The sequence below is a fragment of the Callithrix jacchus genome, chromosome 4 (assembly GCF_049354715.1).
Source record: "Callithrix jacchus isolate 240 chromosome 4, calJac240_pri, whole genome shotgun sequence".
Classification (NCBI taxonomy): Eukaryota; Metazoa; Chordata; class Mammalia; order Primates; family Cebidae; genus Callithrix; species Callithrix jacchus.
Genome location: NC_133505.1, coordinates 61,379,198 through 61,403,841, shown reverse-complemented (window position 1 = coordinate 61,403,841; position 24,644 = coordinate 61,379,198). Strand labels below are relative to the sequence as shown.

At 42.1% G+C, this 24,644-nt stretch overlaps 1 protein-coding gene across 2 annotated transcripts in view; it reads left to right on the top strand.

Annotated features, from left to right (window-relative positions):
• The window catches only part of GCM1 (glial cells missing transcription factor 1), a 56,367-nt gene that overhangs the window by 14,486 nt on the left and 17,237 nt on the right, over positions 1-24,644 (top strand). Inside the window, exon 1 of one of the 2 annotated variants that reach the window (XM_017971166.5) lies at positions 21,581-22,601. The exons of the other annotated variant lie outside the window; for it this stretch is intronic. Coding sequence (XP_017826655.1) covers positions 22,527-22,601 — 75 coding nt within the window. The 5' untranslated portion in view covers positions 21,581-22,526. Of the gene's footprint in view, positions 1-21,580; positions 22,602-24,644 lie in introns of those variants that run through there. 2 annotated transcript variants of the gene reach the window in all.

Genomic DNA, 24,644 nt, shown 5'->3' with positions numbered 1-24,644 from the left:
TGGTTAGCATTTACACCACTTTGACAAATACTGTTCATTGCTAAGATATGATTCTTTGTTTTTCCTGGAATTAATAATTGCCTCACTTTTTCATTTACCTACTTTTCCATGTATACATTATTAATTTAATTTTGTGACGTTCTGACCCATATTGAGCAATCATATTTTCTTTCATTTTCTTTTTTTCTTCTTTCTTTTTCCTTCCTTCCTCCCTCCCTCCCCCCTCCTTCCTTCCTTCCTCCCTCCCTCCCTCCTTCCTTCCTTCCATTCATTCATTCATTTATTCATCTTACTCTGTTGCCTAGGCACAACATCCCCAGGCTAAGGTTATCCTCCCACCCCAACCTCCCAAGTAACTGGAGTGCAATGGTGGGATCTCAGCTCACTGCAAGCTCTGTCTCCCAGGTTCAAGCAATTCTTCCTGCCTCCTCTCCCAAGTAGCTGGGCTTGCAGGCACCTGCCACCATGCCTAATGTTTGTATTTTTAGTAGAGACAGGGTTTTACCATGTTGTCCAGCCTGGTCTCAAACTCCTGACCTCAGGTGATCTACCCGCCTCAGCCTTCTAGAGTGCTGAGATTACAGGCATGAGCCACCATACCTGGCCAAGTTTGTATTTTTTGTAGAGACATGGTGTCTCAAACTCCTGAGACACCGTGAGTCAAGCAATCCACCTGCCTCACCCTCCCAAAGTGCTAAGATTACAGGCATGAGCCACCATGCCCAGCAATAATTTTTTTTTTTAAGACAGAGTCTCACTCTGTCACCCAGGCTGGGGTACAGTGGCACAATTTCAGCTCACTGCAACCTCCACCTCCCAGGTTCAAGTGATTCTACTGCCTCAGCCTCCTGAGTAGCAGGGATTACAGGCATACACCACCACACCTAGCTAATTTTTATATTTTTTAGTAGAGACGGGGTTTTACCATGTTGACCAGGATGGTCTTGAACTCCTGACCTGAGGTGATCCACCTGCCTCAGCCTCCCAAAGTGCTGGGATTACAGGAGTGAGCCACTGCGCCTGGCCCAGCAGTAATATTTTCTATACTCTCAAAGCTTTGCTTTCCTTTTTTTTTTTCCTATATATACTTCTGTATTGGTCAGAGTTCTCCAGGGAAATAGAACTAATGGAGTGTGTGTTGTGGGAAGGGGGAGCAGTGGGAGGGTGTGTGGCGGTGGTAGAGAAAAAGGGGAATTCAGTTTGAGGAGTTGGCTCACATGATTGTGTAGGCTGGCAAGTGCAAACTCTGCGGGGTAGGCTTGCAGACTGGAGACCCGGGGAAGACTGGCTGCTACAGCTCCAGTCCAAAGGCAGCCTAGAGGCAGAAGTTCTGTTTCTTTGAGGATCATCAGTCTCTGAAGGCTCTTAAGGCCTCAACTGATTGGATCAGCCCACGTGATGGAGGGTAGTGTGCTTTACTTAAAGTCTAATGATTTAAATGTTATTCACATCTAAAAACACCTTCACAGCAACATCTAGATTGGTGTTTGACCAAATATCTATTTATCATGGCCTATCCAAGTTGACACATAAAATCAACCATTGTAGCTTTAAAAAAAAAAAATTAACCATCATGACCTCTCTCCCAGATTCCCTGTTCGTGAATATGGCCTTCTGCATTCCTGCCCTGCTGGAACATCCCGAGCTTCTCCTCAGTGCTCTCTGGAATGCTTTCTTTTCAATCACTTACCCCATTTTGGTGGAACATATCCTCCAATAGCTTCCAGTGCACAGAAAGTGAATTTTCAAAGCCATCGTATGTTGCAAAATATTTTTTCTTTTTATTAATTTTTTTTTTCTTTGCCAAGTTGCCTGGAAGAAAAATTCAAAATATTTTTATTCTTCCCTCACACTTAACTGCCATGGATCACTCCAGAATCATAGCTCACTCTGGCAGCTCTGGGTTGAAGATACTTTTCCCTTGGAATTTTGGAATTGAGCCATTTTCTTCTTCTTTTCTGAAGCTCATGCTTTTGAACAATCCAACGAAATTCTGATTTCCCACCTTTTGCTTACAACTTCCTTCTTCTCTCTGAGAGTTTAAGAATGTTTCCTCTTGATTCCCAGTGCCCTTAATTTTCACAGTTACATGTCAGGGGCAGGTTTTTTTGTTCACTTACTATGTTGAGCACTCAGTAGAATTTTCATTCTGGAATCTCATGTCCATCAAGAAAATGTCTTGTATCACTTTATTAATTTCTTTTTTTCACTTTCAATGATTTCTTTCTCTGATAGCTTTTAAGTTTAGCTGAGTGGACTTTCTGCTCTGATCCTCTACATTTCTTGCCTTTGACTTTTTTTCTTTTTTCTGAGATGCAGTTTTGCTCTGTCACCGAGGCTGGAATGCAGTGGTGCAGTCTTGGCTCACTGCAACCTCTGTCTCCCAGTTTCAAGCAATTCTCCTGCCTCAGCTTCCTGAGTAGCTGGGATTACAGGTGCCCACCACCGCACCCACCTAATTTTTGTATTTTTAGTAGAGACAGGGTTTCTCCATGTTGATCAGGCTGGTCCTGAACTCCCAACCTCAGGTGATCCACCATCCTCGGCCTCCCAAACTGCTGGGATTACAGGAATGAGCTACTGCACCTGGCCAACTTTTTTTTTTTTTTTTTTTTGAGATAAAGTCTCACTCTGTCACCCAGGCTGAAGTGCAGTGGCATGATCTTGGCTCACTGCAACCTCTGCTTCCCAGGTTCAAACTATTCTCATGCCTCAGCCTCCTGAGTAGCTGGAATTACAGGCATGAACCACCAGGCCCAGCTAATTTTTGTATTTTTAGTAGAGTTGGGGTTTTACCATGTTGGTCAGGCTGGTCTCGAACTCCTGGCCTTATGATCTGCCTGCCTCGGCCTCCCAAAGTGTTGGGATTACAGGCATGAGCCACCATGCCTGGCTTTCCCTGTTCTTTATGTCCCTAAATTCAGAACTTTTCCAAATCCAAAGCTTTGGTTATTCAGTTTCCCAAGAGAACAATGCTCAGCTCTCCTACGGGTCACGGAGGGACTACTGTTTTATGAATGGATAGGGAGAATGACCCAACTGCTCAGACCTTCAACATTCAGCCAGTGCTTTAGTTTCATTTCAGCGTTTCCTTCACGGCACTTGGGAAATCCAGGCACTAAGTCAGTGAACCAACCGGCTTTATCCTCTTCCATATCTAGCTCTGCTTAAGTTGTAACATTATCCCCTGTCAGTTGGCTCCTCTGGTGTCTACTTTGTCTTTCAAAAACATTGAAATCTTTCTTCCACTGTGACCCTCTAGCCTCTTTTTGGAAGAGCTTTAACACCATTTAAAAAAAAAAAACTAGATCAAGGGGCACATGTGCAGGTTTGTTACATATGCAGATATATTACATGACGCTGCAGCTGGGGCTTCTATTGATCACATCACCCAGGTAGTGAACATAGGACCTGATAGGCAGTTTTTCAGCCCTTTCCTCCCTCCCACCCTCTCCTCTTTTGGGGTCCTCAGTGTCTATTGCTGTCACCTTATTTATTTATTTATTTTTTTGAGATGAAATCTCACTCTGTCAGCCAGGATGGAGTGAAGTGGTGCAATCTCAGCTCACTGCAGCCTCTGCCTTCTGGGTTCAAGCAATTTCTGGCTAACTTTTGTATTTTTAGTTGAGATGGGGTTTCACCATACTGGTCAGGCTGGTCTCGAACTCCTAACCTCCGGTGATCCACCTGCCTTGGCCTCCCAAAGTGCTGGGATTACAGGCATGAGCCACTGCGCCCAGCCTGTTCCTGTCATCTTGGTGTCCATGTGTACTCTACATTGAGCACCCACTTTTAAGTGAGAATATGCAGTATTTGGTTTCTGTTTCTGCATTCATTCATTTATAATAATGGCCTCCAGCTGCATCCATGTGGCTGCAAAGAACATAATTTAATTATTTTTATGGCTGTGTAGTATTAAAAAATACAATCCACCATTGATGGGCACTTGGGTTGATGACATGTCTTTGCTACTGTGAATAGTGCTTCCATAAACATGAGTGCAGATGTCTTTTTGGTAGAAAAATTAATTTTCCTTTGGTTATATACCCAGTCATGAGGCTGCTGGGTCAAATGGTAATTCGAGTTTTAGTTCTTTGAGAAGTCTCTAAACTGCTTCTGCAAAAGCTGAACTAATTTACATTCCTCTCATCAGTGTATAAACATTCCCTTTTCTCTGCAACCTTCCCAACATCTGTTATTTTCTGACTTTTTAATGATAGCCATTCTGACTGGTGTGAGATGGTATCTCATTGTGGGTTTTGTTTTTTGGGTTTTGTTTTGTTTTTGTAGAGATCGAATTTCGCTATGTTGACCAGGCTGGTCTCGAACACCTGACCTCAAGTGATCCACTTACCTCGGCCTCCCAAAGTGCTCGGATTACAGGAGTGAGCCACCACATCTGGCCTGTATGTCTTCTTTTGAGAAGTGTCTGTTTATGTCCTTTGTCCACTCTTTAATGGAGTTATTTGGTTTTTTTCTTGTTGGTTTAAGTTCCTAGATTCTGGATATTTGTCATTAGATGAATAGTTTGCAAATATTTTCTCTCACTCTATAGGTTAATTGTTGCTCTGTTAATTTTTTTTTGCTGTGCAGTTTAATTAGATCCTAATTATCAATTTTTGTTTTTATTGCATTTGCTTTTGAGAACTTAGTCATAAATTCTTTGTCTGTTGTCTAGGCCAATTTCCGGAAGAGTATTTCCTAGGTTTTATTCTAGGATTTTTATAGTTTGAGGTCTTGTATTTAAGTCTTTAATCCATCTTGAGTTAATTACTGTGTATGGTGATAGGTAAGGGTCCAGTTTCATTCTTCTTCATATGATTAGCCAGTTTTCCCAGCACATTTATTGAATAGGGTATCTTTTTCCCCAGTGATTATTTTTGTTGATTTTGTCAAAGATCAATTCATTATGGATGTGTCACTTTTTTTCTATGTTCTCTATTCTGTTCCATTGGTTTGTGTGTGTATTTTTGTAGCAGTACCATGCAGTTTGGGTTACTATAGTCTTGTAGTATAGTTCATGTCAAGTAATGTGATGCCTCCAGCTTTGCTCTTTTCACTTTGGATTGTTTTGACTATTCCAGTTCTTTTTTTAGTTCCATACGAATTTTCAAATTCTGTGAAAAACTGTGGTCGAGCCTGGTGGATCACACCTGTAATCCCAGCACTTTGAGTGGCTGGGATGAAAGAATCATTTGAGCCTAAGAGTACAATACCAGCCTGGGCAACATTTTGTAGAGATTTCTTCTCTACAAACAAAAAAAAAATTGCTGGCTGGGCATGGGGTTCACGCCTTTAATCCCAGCACTTTGGGAGGCTGAGGCAGATGGATCACAAGGTCAGGAATTCGAGACCAGCCTTGCCAACATGGTGCCACCCTGTTTCTACTAAAAATACCAGAATTAGTTGGGCATGGTGGTAGATGCCTGTAATCCCAGCTACCAGGGAAGCTGAGGCAGGAAAACCAATTGAACCTGGGAGGCAGAGGTTGCAGTGAGCTGAGATAACTCCATGGCACTCCAGCCTGGGAGACAGAGCAAGATTCTGTCTCGAAAAAAAAATTGTTAAATTAGTTGGGTGTGGTGGAATGCACCTTAGTCCTAGCTACTCGGCAGGCAGAGGAGAGAGGATTGCTTGAGCCAGGGAGTTCGGGGCTGCAGTGAGTTATGATCATGCTACTGTACTCCAGTCTGGGCAACAGAAAAAGACTCTGTCTCAAAAAGACTTACATTGGAAATGTGATTGGAATAACATTGAATCTGTAGACTGCTTTGGGCTATATGGACATTTTAACAATATTGATTCTTCCAATCCATGAGCATGGAATGGTTTTTCCATTCTTTTGTGTTGTCTCTGATTTCTTTCAAGCAGTGTTTTGTAGTTCTCCTTGTAGCTCTTTCACCTCCTTGGTTAGATGCATTCTGAAGTATTTTATTTTATTATTTTATTGTGGCTATTGTAAAAGGGATTACATTCTTATTTGGTTCTCAGCTTGAATGTTATTGGTGCTACTGATTTTTGTATGTTAATTTTGTATTCTGAGACTTTACTAAAGTTGTTTTTCATGTCTAGGAGTCCTTTGATGGAGTCTTTAGGGCTTTCTGGGTATCAAATCATATCATCAGTGGAGAGAGATAGTTTGACTTCCTGTTTTCCAATGTGGGTTCCCTTTATTTTTTCTCTTACCTGACTGCTCTGGCTAGGACTTCAAGTACTACGTGGAACAGGAGTGGTGACAGTGGGCATTCTTACCTTGTTCCAGTTCTTAGGGGGAATGCCTCTATCTTTTGCCTGTTCAAGGTGATGCCTAACACTAACTTACACTGTTTTATAGTTACTCCAGCAGGGTTTTGGGAAGGAGGGGAAATAGATATGTGTGGACAATTGGTCATTTTTAACCAGAAGTTCTAACTAGGCAAGTTTTCATGAGGAAACAGAAAGTGGGGCTTTATCTGGGAAGAGGGCTCAGATGGTGCATGGGAGGGCTGGGCATACTGGGCAGCTTGAAAGTATAGAGGCCCTGGGTAGAGCTGAGAAAGGTGCATTCCAAGGATCTGCAGAGAGGAAAGCCAAGAAGGCTGGAGCAGCCTTCAAGGGGCACTCATAGCTTTGCTCTCGGAAACCCTGCTTGAACCAACCATCATAACTATGGTCAATTTAATACCTACCTTTTCTAAACTAAGCATCAGGATCAAAGAGCAATAAATGTTCTTCCGATCTAACCTATATACCCCTTTTCTTTCCCTGTCACTTTTTGTTGATTTCCCCTTATTTTGCAGGGTCTTTGACAGAAATTGGGGTCATTTCATTATTTTCTAAATATATGTTAGTAGGCCTAATCTCACATAGACATAACTTCATATTCAAAAATAGGTATTTGCCCTCAGGGAAACTGTCAAATAAAATTGTATGATCACTGGGTGTGGCACAAGTCTGTAATTCCAGCACTTTGGGAGGCCAAGACAAGCGGATCACTTGGGAGTTCAAAACCAGCCTGGCCAACAATGGTGAAACCCCGTCTGTACTAAAAGTACAAAAATTAACCAGGTGTGGTGATGCATGCCTGTAATCCCAACTACTCAGGAGGCTGAGGCAGGGGAATTGCTTGAACCCTGGAGGCAGGGATTGCAGTGAGCCGAGATCACGCCACTGCAGTCTAGCCTGGGCGACAGTGAGAGTTCGTCACACACACACACAAATTTTATGATCAGAAGGACCTTAAGCTGTTGTTTAGCTTATATTTCTGTGTCTTAAGATGAAATTATACTTAGGAAGTGACTTCATTGCTCATTCACAACTGCTGAGAGATGGGGAAACAGAGGGACAGAGCTAGAAATGGCATTACAAGACTTTTGTTGGCATCCCTGCTCTCACATTGCCTGGAAATGAGCTAATGGCTGAGATCCTCAGCTTCTTTGTCCATAAGATTGCACAAATACTTGCCCTGCCCATTTTGTCAGGTTGTCGTAAAATCAAATGTAATTTAGATGAAGATATTTCTCAATTGTATGCTATGCTGGTGTATTTATAGATAAGTTAATGGTGTTTTCCAGGAACTTTGCAAGGTGTAATATGGAATGTGCAGTTAAAAGTTGTTCAGTCTCTGACCTTATGAAACTTACAATTTAGTAACATCCCTTTAGAGAAAAGAGAAAAACAACAGACAAAAATCTGGTTTCATTTTTTTTAACGCTGGAATTTCCTTTTCAAACTTGAAATAACTCCATGCATATTTCTCTGATTCATGCCTACTGCCATTAACTCTATTCTGTTTTTTTCTTTTACCTATGTACAGCACATTATATCCGGACTAAACTGGTACTTCTAACAGTTTTCAGGAGTTGCTCTCATCTGCCAATGAAGGCTTAAAAAATTAAATGTGGTAGAAACAACCCAAATGTTTATACATGGATAACTGGATAAACTAAGTATACATTCAATGGGATATGATTCAACCTTAATAAGGAAAAAATTCGGATACATGCTACAAGCATGGATGGACCTTAAGGATATTACATTAAGTGAAATTTGCCAGTCACAAAGACACCAATACTGTATGATTCCAGCTATATGGGGTACATAGAGACATAAACCAGAATGATGATTGTCAGGGACAGGGAGGAAAGGGGAGTTATTTAATGGACAGAGTTTCAGTTTTGCAAATAGAAGTTCTGAAGAGAGACGGTGTAGATGGTTGCAGGACACTGTGAATGTACTCAATATTACTGAACTTAAACATGTTTAAGATAGGAAGTTTTATGTGATTTTCATTTTTCCATATTTTTTTAAAAAAATAAAAGGAATGGAGAAATGATACATGCTACAACATGGGTGAACTTTAAATACATTCTGCTCAATGAAATGAGCCAGATGCAAAAGATCACATGTAATATAATCCACTTATATGAGATACCTAGAATAGGCACATTCATAGAGGCAGAAAGTAGAATCCTGGTTCCCAGGGGCTGGGGATAAAGGGGAAGTGGGGGATTGAGAGTTATTATTAATGGGTTCAGAGTTTCAGTTTGGGTTGATGAAAAGGTTCTGGAGATGGATGTTGGTGATGGTTGTACATCATTGTGAATGTAATTACTGCCACTTAAAAATGTTTAAAAGAGTAAATTTTATGTTGTGTATATCTTACCATAATAAACAATGAAGAAAAAGCTTAGAAATAAATGAAATCAAGTGGCCAGGTACAGTGGCTCATGGCCTGTAATCCCAGCACTTTGGGAGGCCGAGGTAGGAGGATCATCTGAGGTCAGGAGTTTGAGACCAGCCTGGCCAACATGGCAAAACCCCATCTCTACTAAAAATTCAAAAATTAGCTGGGTGTGGTGTTGAGCACCTGTAATCCCAGCTACTCAGGAGGCTGAGACAGGAGAATTGCTTGAACCCAGGAGACGGAGGTTGTAGTGAGCCGAGATTGTGCCACTGCACTTCAGCCTGGGAGACAGAGTGAGACTCCGTCTCAAAAAAGAACAACAAAAAAAAAAAAAAAAGAAAAGAAAATGAGTGTTCATGCTTCTCTGGAGTCTTACACATCTGCCACACAACAGTAGACACTCAGTACACTTGTGGGATGTGTTGAATTGCATTGGATTCCTACATAGCAGCTTTTAAGTGATTTCAAGGTTGAAATTATTCTGAAGCCTGAGTTTTCTGGACAAAATTTGAAGGAGTTAAAGAAAAAGTGACTAAAATTGCTTTCAAGAAATCCTGAATTCCAAATATTAAAGAAAATGGCAAAGTTACAGGGACTACACTTTCAAAAGGAGAGTTCATCTCAGTTGAATTATATTCCTAGCCTTCTAAATGACTGGGATTTTTGGTAAATGACAGCTCTTCCACTGGGAGGGATCATGGGCAATCATCTGATCCAGCCCATGCCTTCAGGCTGGTAAGAGATCATCAGCTCATTTTTCAGATTAAGCAATCCTACTGTCCAGAGAGGTAAAGCCACCTGTCTCAAGTCACACAGCAAGTGGGGGACTGGCATCCAAACTTCAGGACTCCTGCCTCCCAAGACTTGTGCTTTTTTTCTGTTGTCATGCTGTTTTACGTAACTTCTCTGGATCTCTATTTTTCTACCACATTCTAGAGTTAAAATATTAGCCATTCTCTAATCATTGTGCAAAAATTCTTTGAGTGTCCCAGGCAGTTGCTTATCTAGGTAAAGGTGAGTGATGAAAACGCTTTTACAGGGGAGATGTAGTCGTTATCTGGAATCCAGGCCTAGATTCAGAGTATAAACACAGAAATCTGAGCATGTGATCTGGATGAACTGGTTAATCTTTCTAAATATCAGGTTCTTCATCTGTTTCAAAACATGCCCAACTAAAATATTTTGGGGAGAGTTGAATGAAATTTGTGTATTTTGTAGAGCATAAAGCAATGGTGTGGCCCAGTGAGTCTTGGGGGCCCCCAGACCCTTGCAGGAAGTTTTCAAGATCAAATTTTTTGTTTGTTTGTTTTGTTTTTTTGAAACAGAGTCTCACTCTGTTGCCCAGGCTGGAGTGCAGTGGCGCAATCTCAGCTCATTGCAACTTCCACCTCCTGGGTTCAAGTCATTCTCTTGCCTCAGCCTCCCAAGTAGCTGAGATTACAGGCACACACCACCATGCTTGGCTAATTTTTTGTATTTTTAGTAGAGACAGGGTTTCACCATGTTGGCCAGACTGGTCTTGAGCTCCTGATCTTCAGTGCCACCTGTCTCAGACAAGGGCTCCCTCTGTCACCCCAGCTGGAGTACAGTGGCTTAATCACAGCTCACTGCAGCCTTGACTTCCCCAGGCTTAGGTGATCCTCCCACCTCAGCCTCCCAAGTAGACAGGACTACAAGTGTGTACCACCACACTTGGCTAACTTTTGTATATTTTGTAGAGACAGGGTTTTGTCATGTTGCCTAGGCTGGTCTCAAACTCCTGGGCTCAAACAATCTGGTCTCAAGCAATCCTGCCTGGACCTTCAAGCGCTGGGATTACAGGTATTAGCCACTGCACCTAGCCCCAAGAGCAAAACAATTTTTACGATAATATTAAGATGTTATTTCCTTTCTTTTTATTTTATTATTTACTTTTTTGAGACAAGGTCTCACTCTGTTGCCCCAACTGGAGTTCAGTAGCATGATCATGGCTCACTGCAGCCTCAACCGCCTAGGCTCATGTGATCCTCCCACCTCAGCCTCCCAAGTAGCTGGTACCACAGGCACGTGCCACCACGCCCAGCTAATTTTTTGTAGCTTTTGTAGACACAGGGTCTTGCTATCTTGCCCAGTCTGGTCTCAACTGCTGGACTAAAGTGACCCTCCTGCCTCAGCCTCCCAAAGTTCTGGGACTGTAGGTGTGAGCCACTGCACCTGGCCTATTTGCCTTTCTGCACAAGTATGCAACGGAGTTTCCAGAGCTATGGGACATGTGATATTTGTAACAGACTGAATGCAGAAGGAGATAGAAGATATCCAACTGTCTTCTAATAGGTTAGAAATTCAAGAGATTTGCAAATATGTTAAACATTGTTACTTTTCTCATTAATTCTTCTGGAGGTAAACTATTTTCCATAAAAATGTTATTTATGTTTAAATGTAATGTGTTGTTACTGTTGTTTTAGATTAATAATCTAAAAACTGTTTTTAAAAATTTTTTTCAATTCTCATTTCTGATATGGTACATGTTGTTAGATATAACCACATAAACAAAATTCTTTGAGGCTCTCAAGAGTGTAAACTGATCTTGAGACCAAAAAAATTAAGCACTGCTGCTCTAAGATACCATATAAATAGTACATATTTTTACTTTATACCATTGACTTTTAAAAAGTATCATGTTATTAAAAAGGGTGTATGCTTCTTATAGAAAATTTAGAAAATTATAGAGAAATATAAAAAAGGAAATAAACATTATCTGTAATCCCATCATGTAAAGAACACAATACTTTTTTTTGGTAGATGGAGTCTCATTCTCTCATCCAGGCTGGAGTACAGTGGTGTGATCTTGGCTCACTGTGACCTCCGCCTCCCAGGTTCAAGCAATTCTCCTGCCTCAGCCTTCTGAGTAGCTGGAATTACAGGTGCACACCACCATGTCCAGCTAATTTTTGTATTTTTAGTAGAGATGGGACTGGTCTCGAACTTCTGACCTCAAGTGACCACCTGCCTCAGCCTCCCAAAGTACTGAGATTGCAGCTGTGAGCCACTGCGCGCAGCCAAGATACCATTTTTAAAGCATTTTTCTCAGTGTTCTTTAATTGTAAACACCTAACCTGTAATTTAACCAGGCTTCAGAGTTTAAATTAGGGTGATATTAGGAGTTGAGAGTGTATTTTGCTGGCTCTAGGATCCACCTTCAGGACCTCAGCTCTGTTCCAGGTTTTTTAAATTGTGTCTTCAGTGGATACCTAGGTGCTTGTCAATGAGTCTTCTCAGTTACCACATAGCATCCACCATGTTCTTCTTCTACTGTTGTAGCCCTCTTTGGTGATGTTGGTTGCTAAGGTTTCAATGGCTTGCCAAAGGAGATACCTCAGTTACCCCTGGTGGTGCCACCTCCTATGGGTTGTGCTGGGCGCCTCCACTGCTGATAGGTGGGAGCTTGGACTATGGGAGTGGTGGGTGCTGTGTCTATTGGAATCGGTCCTGGTATCCCAAAGCCTTGCTGTGGGCAGGGCCTCCTTCCCATTGATTGAAATGTTGTCATATAGATACTGATAGTGTGCAGTTTCACTTTAAACACCTCTTTTTCCTTGTCTTCCTCCCTTTCATTCTTGTGTCTTTCCAGTCCTGAGATAAAAGCCCATGGAAGGCAGGAGACGGGGCAGTTTACTCTTGGAGCACTGAATATCATCAGAAACAGCCCTCTCCTTTGATGATGACGGTTTAATATTTTAGTACTTAGAGCCAGGATCGGTGGCTCACGCCCGTAATCCTGGCACTTTGGGTGGCTGACACGGTGGATCACTTGAGGTCAGGAGTTTGAAACAGCCCATCTCTACTAAAAATACAAAAAATTAGCCAGATGTGGTAGTGGACGCCTGTAATCCCAGCTACTTGGGAGGCTGAGGCAGCTCCCAGCTACTTGGGAGAATTGCTTGAACCTGGGAGGTGGAGGTTGCCGTGAGCTGAGATCCCACCACTGCACTCCAGCCTGGGCAACAGAGCGAGACTCTGTCTCAAAAAAACAAAAACAAAAACTTTAGTACTTAGTACTTTATAGCACCAGTTCTCAAACTTTTTTGTTCTCAGGACCAGTTTTTACTCTTAAAAATGCATGAGGACGAATTAGCTAGGCGTGGTGGCACATGCCTGTAGTGCCAGCTACCCAGGAGGCTGAGGCAGGAGAATTGCTTAAACCCAGGAGGCTCTCTCTCCACCAGGAGGTGGAGGTCACAGCGAGCTGAGATCACATCACTGCACTTCAGCCTGGCGACAGAGTGAGACTTAATCTAAAAAAAAAAAAAAAAAAAAAAAAAATTCATGAGGACTTCAAAAGCTTTTACTTATATGGCTTTATCTATATTTACGGTGCTAGAAATTAGAAAAAATAATTTGAAATATTAATTCATCTCAAGTAACAGTAACAACCCATGATATTATAACTCGTATTTGTATGGAAAATACCCAGGACTGTGTAAGTTATTCCCTCATGGAAGTGGTAGGATCATATCGCTTTGTTTGGTCATGGTTTTTAAGTTTTAAAAAGTTGGTGTTGATTTCCTAGTTTGCAAAATTATTTAAGAAATTGAATCAATTCTGAATTTAGCTGCGTTTTTATTATAGGATCCCAATTTTTTTTTTTTTTTTTTTTTTTTTTTTTTTTTGCCTTTTAGCACAAAACAGAAGGACAGCAAAGTATATACAGAGAATTGGAAATATCTACCACTATGATTTGGGAGCTTGTTTGTTTTCTATGTTTTCCTTTTTGGGGGTTTACTCTTGGGTTCACGGTCCCTGAATTTGATGTTGCATATATGTTAGTCATAGTTTCTACGGGTAAAACAGTTCTCAAGTCTTATAATTAAATATTTTAACGTTTCACAATATTTTCCAAAGAGGACCATGACATTCAGGAACATTCCCACAATCAACTAGGGATTTTCACAGTCAACCAGGCTTGTCTTGTCTGCCCAGAAATTTAGAAAGAGAACACCTGTTTCTCAGAACAGATACAGCTCAGAATCCAATGTAAGAGGATGTAGTCTGGTCTTCAGCGCTGAAGTAAATTATACAGAACTTGTAGAAACTCCATGTGAGAGCCACAGATGGCTTCCAAATTTAGAAACCTTAAAGGCAAAATCCAAAGTTCAGTTTTACCCAACACAGAAAAGTGATCTCTGAGCATCACCTTGATTACCTGCTTTAGCAACTGCACACGCTGGGTGAGTATAAACTGAGGCCTACAATGACTGCTCCCTGTGTCCTGCCCATTGATTCCAGTGAGACATTACAGAGAGTTTTCTAATTTTAAGCAATGTCAGATGAGTCACTTTCGATGCCCACTTCACTTTCATTGAAACATCAATGAAAAGGTAAGTGGTTTACTTTGAAGTCTGAATGAGATGCAGGCTTACCTAGATTATTAAGAGGGTGGGAAGTGTGTTAGTAGATCTCTACTAGGGGTAAGTTGCAGACACCCAGTTCCAAGGAATGAAATCATAAAAGATATTTGTTGGGTCACATAACTGGAACAGAGAGGATTGGAGCTGGCCTCGGGCTTGCCTGTATTCAGTGCTCTCTCCTTCCTCCCTTTTGTCCATCTCTCTCTCTTGTTGTCTCCATTCTCTCAGATTGTGCCGTGTGCAGCAGAGATGACCATCAGCAAGACTGAGGTCAGGCTTACAATTTAGCATCTGAGATGAAAAAGCAATTCCTCCACCTCTAATTTGGAAAATTCCAGGGTAAGACTGAATAGGTCAGGCTCCATGTCAGAAGGGACAGAACGTTCTAATGGACAGCCTCGGGGGAAAAACAATTTCCTAAAAAATGGTGAGGTAAGGAGGCAGGGGAATGTTGACACCAGCAGGGATCAGAATGTTAGATAGACATAGTCTCCCACGAAGGAAATGACTTTTAACATCATTCTTCTCCAGTTCATATTTTTCCTTTGACCTATGTCAGTTTGCTGATGCCAAAAGTTTGGTGACACGATCTTGTAAACATCAAGCTACTTTAACCTTTCTGTACCTCAGTTTCCTTATACTGATTTCTTTTCTTTTCATTTTTTGAGATGGAGTTTTGCTTTTGTTGCCCAGTCTGGAATGAAATGATGAGATCTCAGCTCGCCGCAACCCCCACCTTCCAGGTTCAAGTGATTCTCCTGCCTCAGCCTCCTGAGTAGCTGGGATTATAGGCATGTGCCACCACACCCAGCTAATTTAGTATTTTTAGTAGAGACCGGGTTTCTCCATGTTGATAAGGCTGGTCTCAAACTCCCAACCTCAGGTGATCTGCCCCCATCAGCCTCCCAAAGTACTGAGATTACAGGTGTGAGCCACTGCGCCCGGCTATCTTGTACTAATTTCATACTCATATAGCTTAATAATACCAGTACTCCCTTCAGCACCTACGCTAAAATTGGAAAGATACAGTGAAAGCTATCAAGGATGGCATGCAAGTCAGTGAAGCATTCCGTATATTTCTTAATATATTTAGTAGCAGAGTACGACGACTCTAGTTAGTAACAATCTATTGTATATTTCAAAATAGCTAGAAGAGGGGATTTGAAATGCTCCCAACACATGAAATAGTAAATACTCAACGTGATGGACACTCCAAATACTCGGACTTGATCATTACACGTTCTATGCATATAGCCAAAATATCATATGTACCCAACAAATTTGTACAACTAAAAGTTGATACTATATTTTATGAAGTGTTTGTGAGGACTAAATGGGAAAATGTCAGATATACAATAAATGGATAATAAAAGTCCCCAGAAGAACAGCCGGGCACAGTGGCTCATGCTTGTAATCCCAGCACTTTGGAAGGCCAAGGCGGGTGGATCACCTTAAATCAGGAGTTCGAGGCCAGCCTGGACAACATGGTGAAACCCTGTCTTTATTAAACATACAAAAATTAGGTGGGCGTGGTGGCACACGCCTGTAGTCCCAGCTACTTGGGAGGCTGAGGCACAATAATCGTTTGAACCCAGGAGGTGAAGGTTGCAGTGAGCCAAGATTGTACCACTGCAGTCCAGCTCTTGTCTCAAAAAAAAAAAAAAAAAGTCCACAGTAGAAGAACTGGGCACTGGGCAAATGGGTGAAACTACAGCCTGGAATATCCATTGAGCTAGGGTAGGTACCAGAAGGACAGAACTGTAGATGTAGACATTCGTCATTAGGTAGAACAAGGTATCTGAGGGTATGAATTGGAAACCATAGGCAATAGTCTAGGCAAACTTGTCAGCCCTGAGGGTCTGGCATGGTTACCCCGCACCAGAGGCAGCACAATCCTCCTCCCTCCCGGGTTCCCGAACATGAAGAAATACAAAGGTGTTGTGAGTTATGGTTGATACTATGACGGGATGTTGCTGGCATCTTGCGTCTGGGAATTCTGTGCATGGGACAGTCTGACCCAAATAATTATCCTGCCTAAAATGCCTAAAGAACCACTATTGATGAAAAAAAAAAAAAAAAGAAACCAGAATGATCTCAATAGGCAGGCCCCAGAGTGTCAGGGAATGTAAGAGCAGAGATACTGAGAAATCCAATCATTAGTGGTTGAGGTCAGTTACCAAGTAATAGGGCCTCTAGCCACCTGGCTTTAGGCAGGATTCCTGTCTCTAAGGAGTGGAAAGTGTGACGTAGAACTCGGATTTTGCAGGAGTGGAGACAGAGACTCCAGATGCTGAGCATGTAGGGGTCTTCATGCAGTCCCGTGGTCAACAGGCGTGCCTATGAGTTCTACCCCAGCTCTGCTACTTACTTTTCTGTGTGGCATTATTTGTCTGAGCCTTGATCTCCTTCTCCATAAAAAAGGCATGATAAGAATAGTACCTATTTGATAGGGGTGCTGTCTGGATTGAGGGTGATAATACAGACAGGTATTTAAGCATGGCACCTGATTCATTGTGCGTGTGCAGTCAAGGGAAGCTACTATAATTATTGTTATTAATAACAATGACAGGCCGGGCGCGGTGGCTCAAGCCTGTAATCCCAGCACTTTGGGAGGCCGAGGCGGGTGGATTACTAGGTCAAGAGGTCGAGACCATCCTGGTCAACATGGTGAAACCCCGTCTCTACTAAAAATACAAAAAAAATTAGCTGGGCATGGTGGCGCGTGCCTGTAATCCCAGCTACTCGGGAGGCTGAGGCAGGAGAATTGCCTGAACCCAGGAGGCGGTGGTTGTCAGTGAGCCGAGATCGCGCCATTGCACTCCAGCCTGGGTAACAAGAGCGAAACTCAGTCTCAAAAAAAAAAAAAAAAAAAAAAAAACAATGACAGATATCCAATTAGGAGAATTTCATCAGGCAAGGTGGCTCATGCCTATAGTCTCAGCACTTTGGGAGGCCGAGGCAGTGGATCACTGGATCGCAGGAGTTTGAGGTCAGCCTGCACAACACAGTGAGATCCTGTCTCTACAAAAAAAATTCAAAATTAGTTGAGTGTGGTGACATGTGACTGTGGTCTGAGCTACTTGGGAGGCTGAGGTGGAAGGATGGGTTGAGCCCAGGAGGAAGAGCCTTCAGTGAGCTGAGATTGCTCCACTGCACTCCAGTCTGGGTGACAGAGCAAGACCCTGTGTCCAAAAAAAACAACCCAAAAACAATTAGGAGAATTTCGGTAATAAGTTGGGACCTTGGCCTTAAGAAAGCAAAAATACCCAGCTGGGTACAGTGGCTCACACCTGTAATCCAAGCACTTTGGAGGCCCAGGCAGATGGATCACCTGAGGTCGGGAGTTCAAGACCAGCCTGACCAACATAGTGAAACCCCGTCTTAATAAAAAATAGTATTTTATTTGCGAATTATTAAAAAAAAAAAAAAAATACCCTTACTAGTCTGGGGTATCATGTCACAGCCCAATCAATGTGGAACCAGAGCTTCTCAGCGCCCTCCTCTGTCCAAGCAGGGTTGGTGCTTGGGACCAGGATGGCTGTGATGCTGCCGCTGGAAACCCAGCAGGTCTTCTATGAGGAGAGGGAAAGTGGAAGATTCCAACGTGGCCATGAAGGAGCTGGCAGCCTCACTGGGGAGCCAGGACAAACACTCATCAACAGTGAAAAGCAATAGCCCGATGTGGTGGTGGGTACCTGGAGTCCCAGCTGCTTGGGAGGCTGAGTGGGGAGAATGACTTGACACCAAGAGTTAGAGCCCTCCCTGGGCCACACAGGGAAACCTTATCTCCAAAAAAAGCAAAACAAAAACCAAAAAAACAAAACAAAAGCAATAGCATGTGCAATAGGATTACAATTATGCAGATAAAAACAGTATCTTTTTGTTGTATGTGCAGGAGAAAACGAAAGTCTGAAAGGACATGACTGACATGTTAACAGTGGAAACCTATGGGAGATAAGAATAGGACTTTTTAAAAAATCTGCTGAGCATAGTGGCTTACTCCTGTCATCCCAGCACTTTGGGAGGCTGAGGAGGGCGGATCACCAGAGGTTGGGAGTTTGAGACCAGCCTTACCAACATGGAGAAACCCCGTCTCTACTGAAAATACAAAATTAGCTGGGTGTGGTGGTGCATGCCTGTAATCCCAGATACTTGGGAGGCTGAGTCAAGAGAATTGCTTGAACCTGGGAGGCGGAGGTTGCGGTGAGCTGAGATCATGCCACTGCGCTCCAACCTGGGCAACAAGAGCAAAACTCCATCTAAAAATATATATATATATTAAGCAGGGTATTAAACTTCAGGCAGAAGAGGAATTCGTTCATGAACTGAAAGACAAATGAGAAATTTAAGCATTGCCAAAGGGCTATTAGGGGCCACCCAATGCAACTAAGGCTGTCCAAGCCTTTTGCCTTCTGGCCTGCTCATCTCTGCCTTCTAAGCCTCATTCCTGAGAGTCTGGACCTTCCTGACAGGTAGCGATCCCTGGTTATTTTGTCCAGGATATTGTCACTCCCTGAAACACCCTCTTCCAGTCCTTCATGCCTTGATTAATATCTATTTGTCTTTCAAAAGGCTCATCCAACACCATTTGGGTGGATTTCCTCTGATTCTCCTCCCTCCAGCTTAATAGCCTTCTCATTTATATTACTTCTATTCTATACATCAAATTAAATTGGCTTTTTTTTTTTTTTTTTTTTTTTTGAGATGGAGTCTCACTTTGTAGCCCAAGCTGGAGTGCAGTGGTACGATCTTGGCTCACTGCAACCTTTGCCTCTGGGGCTAAAGCAATTCTCCTGCCTCAGCCTCGCAAGTAACTGGGACTAGAGGAGCGTGCCACCACACCCAGTTAATGTTTTTTTGTTTAGTATTTGTAGTAGAGACGGAGTTTCACCGTGTTGGCCAGGCTGGTCTCGAACTTCTGACCTCAGGTGATCCACCCACCTCGGCCTCCTAAAGTGCTGAGATTACAGGCGTGAGCCACCATGCCCAGCCAAAATTGGCCTTATTTAGTAGCTTCGTTCATCGTTCCTACAAGACTGAACTTCTATAATAGCTTTCATTCTCTCTTGTGTTGCCAAGGCCTAGCAGACTACCTAGAACACAACAGATGAACTGAACTGGCTTGGGCTGTACCGCAAAAGGTTCTAAAAGAAAGAATAGCACTGAGAGTATCTCTAGAAGAAAGAATTATATATTTTTAGGGGCTCAGAACACTCAGAATTAGTGAGAAATCATTGCTAGGGTTAAGATAGCATTTTGGTATTTCTGGCATAGAGGATGTTGGCTACCCACTGTCTATTCCAGTAAATTTCCTCACTGTAATATCTCTCTATCTCATTCTGTCTGTCTTCTCTCTCTTGCACACACAAGAGAAAATTATTACCTGCCGGGTAAATAGTGGGAGAATTAGGATCTAGTGTGAATCGTCTGCCTGGGGCCCAATCTGTAACATTACAAGAAGAAAAACATCTGTACTTCCTCATGAGGTTCTTTTCAGTCTCCATTTTAGTTCAAATGTGCTTATAACATAAAGCGGGGTCGGGTGGGGGGAGGTTCAGAGACACATCATAGAATATTCATCACATTGCTGGCATTCTGAGAAGAATCAGGCTGGTTAAGTGACTCCCAGGCTGCTCTTACCTATCCGGAGCCGAGAGCATCTAGATTTTGATTGGACCATTGCCAGAACTCATTAGCATAGTGTACCCTGACCTGGAATAGGGAACAGCGTCTGCTCCGAAAATGACCAGAACCTGCTGGGACTTGAACCAGCAATAAGATTTTCACGACACAGTGCTGTCTGCTTCTCCATAAGAAGTCCGAAGGTAAGGAAGCCAGAAATCCCAGGGAGAGGCCAATGTAAGGGAGGCGGTAATGACCACTCCATTCCTACAGGGTTTCATTTGTTCTAGTTCATTTTTCTGTAGAAATGATGAAAATTGAATATACTTTACACAAGTTGCTTTAAAAAAAGTAGTCTTGACAAGTTTAGTTTTTCAATCCTAGAAGAGGAAAACAGAGTTTAAGGTTGTAATATGGTCTTTTCTTCTTTTTTACTTTTTGTTCTTAACTTTTAGGGAAATATTAAATTAATGCTCATTCACTTAGCAAAAGTTAATATCGGGAGAAAAATCTAAAAAAACACATGGTTGTTCTGTAATAAGATTTCCTTTATTATCCTTCTCTTAATCTGAAAACAAAAGAATTATGTCTGTATTGCTCAGGCTTTATAACTATGTTTTTGATTTTTGAAAATATGAACCTTATTTCCCAAGGTTTTTAAAAAGTAGGCCTATTCCAATTAGTTATAACAAAATCTGCAGCATCAGAGACAATACCGTTACTGTTGAGAGGTAAGTAGCTGGAACTGCTGCTTGACATCTGCGTCTTCTATACCTGTTATTTAAGTCCTTTGAATTAGTCAATCTGCAGCATCATTTCTTCAGTAACACCAATGTTTGTTTCCTAAACATAGAACTTTCCTTAAAATCCATGAGGATTTCGTCTTGAAAATCGACATTCAGTTGGGGAACAGAAACTTCGTGCTCTGCAACCACTAGGCTGTAGCTCAGTATGGGTATGTGGAACAGACAGGAAGAGTCTCAGATTAGCTTGTTATTTAATGGTCAAGAACTCCATTTCTAAAGATTATACTTTCAGGGATCATTTCTATAGTTTGTTAGTAGAGACATTTCTCTGGACATGTAGGGCACACAAGAAAAAGAAAAAGAGCTTCATTTATGCGTTCGGGTCAACAGTCTTCTAAATACATACACTTTCGCTTAGTAGAGTTCAGTGATTGACAAGTATTACGATTATTTAACATTAAATAACTAAAGAACAGGCTAGGCACAGTGGCTCATACCTTTCATCCCAGCACTTTGGGAGGCAGAGATGGGTGGATCACCTGAGGATAGGAGTTCAAGACCAGCCTGGCTGACGTGGTGAAACCCCATATCTACTAAAAATACAAAAATTAGCTGGGCGTGGTGGTGTGAGCTTGTAATCCCAGCTACTCGGGAGTGTGAGGCAAGAGAATTGCTGGAACCCAGGAGGTGGAGGCTGCAGTGAGCCGAGATTGTGTCACTACACTCCAGCCTGGGTGACAAGAGTGAGACTCCGTCTCAAAACAAAGCAAACCAAAAACTAAAGAACAGAGAACAGGGTTCATGGGTCTTGCCAAAGCTTAGACTATTAATCTACCTTGTAGTTTGAGTTCACTTTTAAATAGCTCTACATAACATTATTATGTCTCTTGTTATAAGAGTAAATGGAAATGTTACACATGTGAACATGTTTCACTTCATATCCTACTAACAAGTACCTTTCATCTGCAAAATTATTCATTTTTTTCCTCAGGGTAGAAGATTTCAAATTTTCTTTCTTTTTTTCTTTGTAAATCTCCTTTAACCAATTATAGTTAGAAATTAGAACAATATTTCTCATGAAGAAAGAAATACCATTTGAACAAACTTTTATTTACTCATTTATTTATTTATTTATTTATTGAGACAGGGTCTCACTGTCACCCAGGCTGGCATGCAGTGACACAATCTTGGCTCACTGCAGCCTCGACCTCCTGGGCTCAGTATGCCCAGCTAGTGTTGTATACTTCTTGTACAGGGTTTCTCTTGAACTCCTAGGCTTAAGTAATCTATCTGTCTTGGCCTCCCAAAGTGTTGGGATTACAGGCTGCTAGCGCCTCATGGGTAGAGACTGGGGATACTGCCAAGCAGTCTACAACATGCAAAATAGCTCCCACAACAAAGAATTATTTGGTCCAAAATGTCAATAGTTCCAAGGTTAAGAAACCCTGTTTCAGAGGCATCAGTTATAAGCATATTAGTTGATAATATTTGAAGATATATAGTGCACACAGGATTTACTGCAGAAACCAAAACTAATCCTTACCATGATTTGATTTTAAAATATACGTTTTTCTAGATAAATCCAATGCGATGTTCCCTTCTTGCAACTTCAGCCATACATTAGCTAATTTATGAAGGAATTTCTGTAGAAACAACTCCAAACCCGTTTCCTCCTGCCCTAGCAGGAAAAGGTCCTAGCCATTGGTTACAGATGATAACTGTCTCTGCTAAGGCCTTTACAACCTAGATCTCGCAATGAGAAGGCAAGCCCAAACCCAAGGGCAAAAGCAATGATCACATGCTTCTAACTCCCGACAGTCAAGTTTTAAATAAAATCACTAATGGATCCTACGTTTTGTTTTTTGGTTTGTTGGTACTTGGAAAAATGTCAGTGAAACAGGTTTTTCTGGCAGAGGAACACTGATTTTTTTCCCCCTCTCTTTAATGGTCAATACTAATATAACTGACTTTTTAGCCTTAGAAAACAGTCTCCTGGTCTAAGGTGCTTGAGTGGGCCGATCCAGCTATTATCAAGAACCTTTGAGAACAAAATTCTCAAGCACTTCTGAGTCAAATAGGTGAAACCTCGGCTGGCCTGACCTTATCATGGAGCCTGACGACTTTGATTCTGAAGACAAAGAAATATTAAGCTGGGATATTAATGATGTGAAACTTCCACAGGTATGTACTTGCTAAAAAAAATCTGCCTTCGGCTGGGTGCGGTGGCTCATGCCTGTAATCCCAGCACTATGGGAGACCAAAGCAGGTGGATTACGAGGTCAGGAGTTTGGGACCATCCTGGCCGACAGGGTGAAACCTCATCTCTATTAAAAATACAAAAATTAGCTGGGTGTAGTGGCCCATGCCTGTAATCCCAGCTACTTGGGAGGCTGAGGCATGAGAATCGCTTGAACCCAGGAGGCAGAGTTTGCAGTGAGCCGAGATCATGTCACTGTACTCCAGTCTGGTGACAGAGCGAGACTCCATCTCAAAAGAAAAAGAAAATCTGCTTTCAACATTGGGCTATGAAGTCTTGACTATTAATGTACAGAGACCTGGAAGGAAATTGGTGAGGGTTCCAGCTGGGTAAATTCCTCTCCCCCAGAGTTTCAGCTAGACAGCTGCCTGAGGGATTTTCAGAGGAGGCGGCAAGACCTATGATTTGAGAGGGTCTTTACTTACCAGACTCCCACACTTTTAGACTGATGCAAAGACATTGCTACTTCCCCTCTCTTTCAAAGTTGGCTTGACTCAGGTTGTGCTCATTCTGCTACATGGTATGATTAAAATCCATGATGATTTATTTGGCCATAAATTGACTTTGTTATGCACAAGTCCTCATACAACCTTATTTGCTGTAATGATGGTTTTAACTAAGATTCATGTGCTAAAATCCAAGTGATATTGTGCTCTTGCGGAATACAGCAGGCTCTTCTTCCTTTTTTCCTCTTCTTTCTTGCCTTCCTTTCATTCCCCTCCCTCCTTCCTCCTTCCCTTCCTTCCTTCTCTTTCTCTTTCTCTCTTTCTTTCTCCTTTTCTTTTTCTTTTTTTCTTCCTTTCTTGTCTTTTCTTTCTTTCTCTCTTTCTTTCTTCGTCCTTTTTTTTTTTTTTTGAGACAGGGTCTGGCTCTGTCGCCTGGGTTGGAGTGCAGTAGCACAATCCCAACTCACTACAGCCTCAGCTTCCCAAGTTCAAGTGATTCTCCCACCTCAACCACCCAAGTAGCTAGGACCATAGGCACATGCTCACATGCCTGGCTAATTTTTGTATTTTTTTTAGAGATGGAGTTTTGCATGTTGCCCAGGCTGGTCTTGAACTCCTGGGCTCAAGCAATCCACCCTCTTCTGCCTCCCAAAGTGCAGGGATTATAGGCATAAACTGCCTGGCCACTTCTCCTATTTTGTAAATACCATACATGCACTGAAATACAGTGACTTAATTTCACATTTTCTTTGGAAATTGGCTTTTTTTTTTTTAAGACGAGGTTTTGCCGGGTCTCTTGGGCTAGAGTGCAGTGGCACCATCGTAGTTCACTGCAGCTTGAATCTCCTGGGCTCAAGTGATCCTTCTGCCTCAGCCTCCTGAAAAGCTGAGACCACAAGGCACATGCCACCATACTTGACTAATGGAAAAACAAAGTTTTTTTGAGCGGAGAGTCTCACAATGTTGCCCAGGTTGGTCTCAAACTTCTGGCCTCAAACAACCCTCTGTCTCAGCTTCTCAAGTAGCTGGAATTATAGGCGCATATTAGTTGTTTAACACATGGATCACTGCTTACTTCCTTGTTTTCCTTTCTTAACATTTAAGATGTTTTCCCTAGAAGTTGTTTGAAAAGGTGCCTAGAAGGCTAGGACTGGACATCATCAGTACCAAGTCATGAAAAAAATCAATTCGGTCTACCTGATTCTGAGTAATAAGGAATCTGAGTTATCAGAAGCAGGGAAGAGAAATAGGGATTTCCTTATCTTTGTAACTGTTCCAGAATTTCTCTCTAATGAACACTTCCTTTTGTTTCTCTTTATGCCTTTCCTTAAATTCCAATCCCATTCCCTCCACCCCTCCCACTGCCCCCTACCACTCCTCTATATCCCTTCCTGATAGGTCTTGGGAAAGAGCTGGAGAACAGAAAGTATGCCCCACTTTCCATGCATTTATGAATGGTTCTATAAACCACAGTTGAATCATGCAAATATCTATTTTAGGGATTTGTGTTTGTTGTTGCTC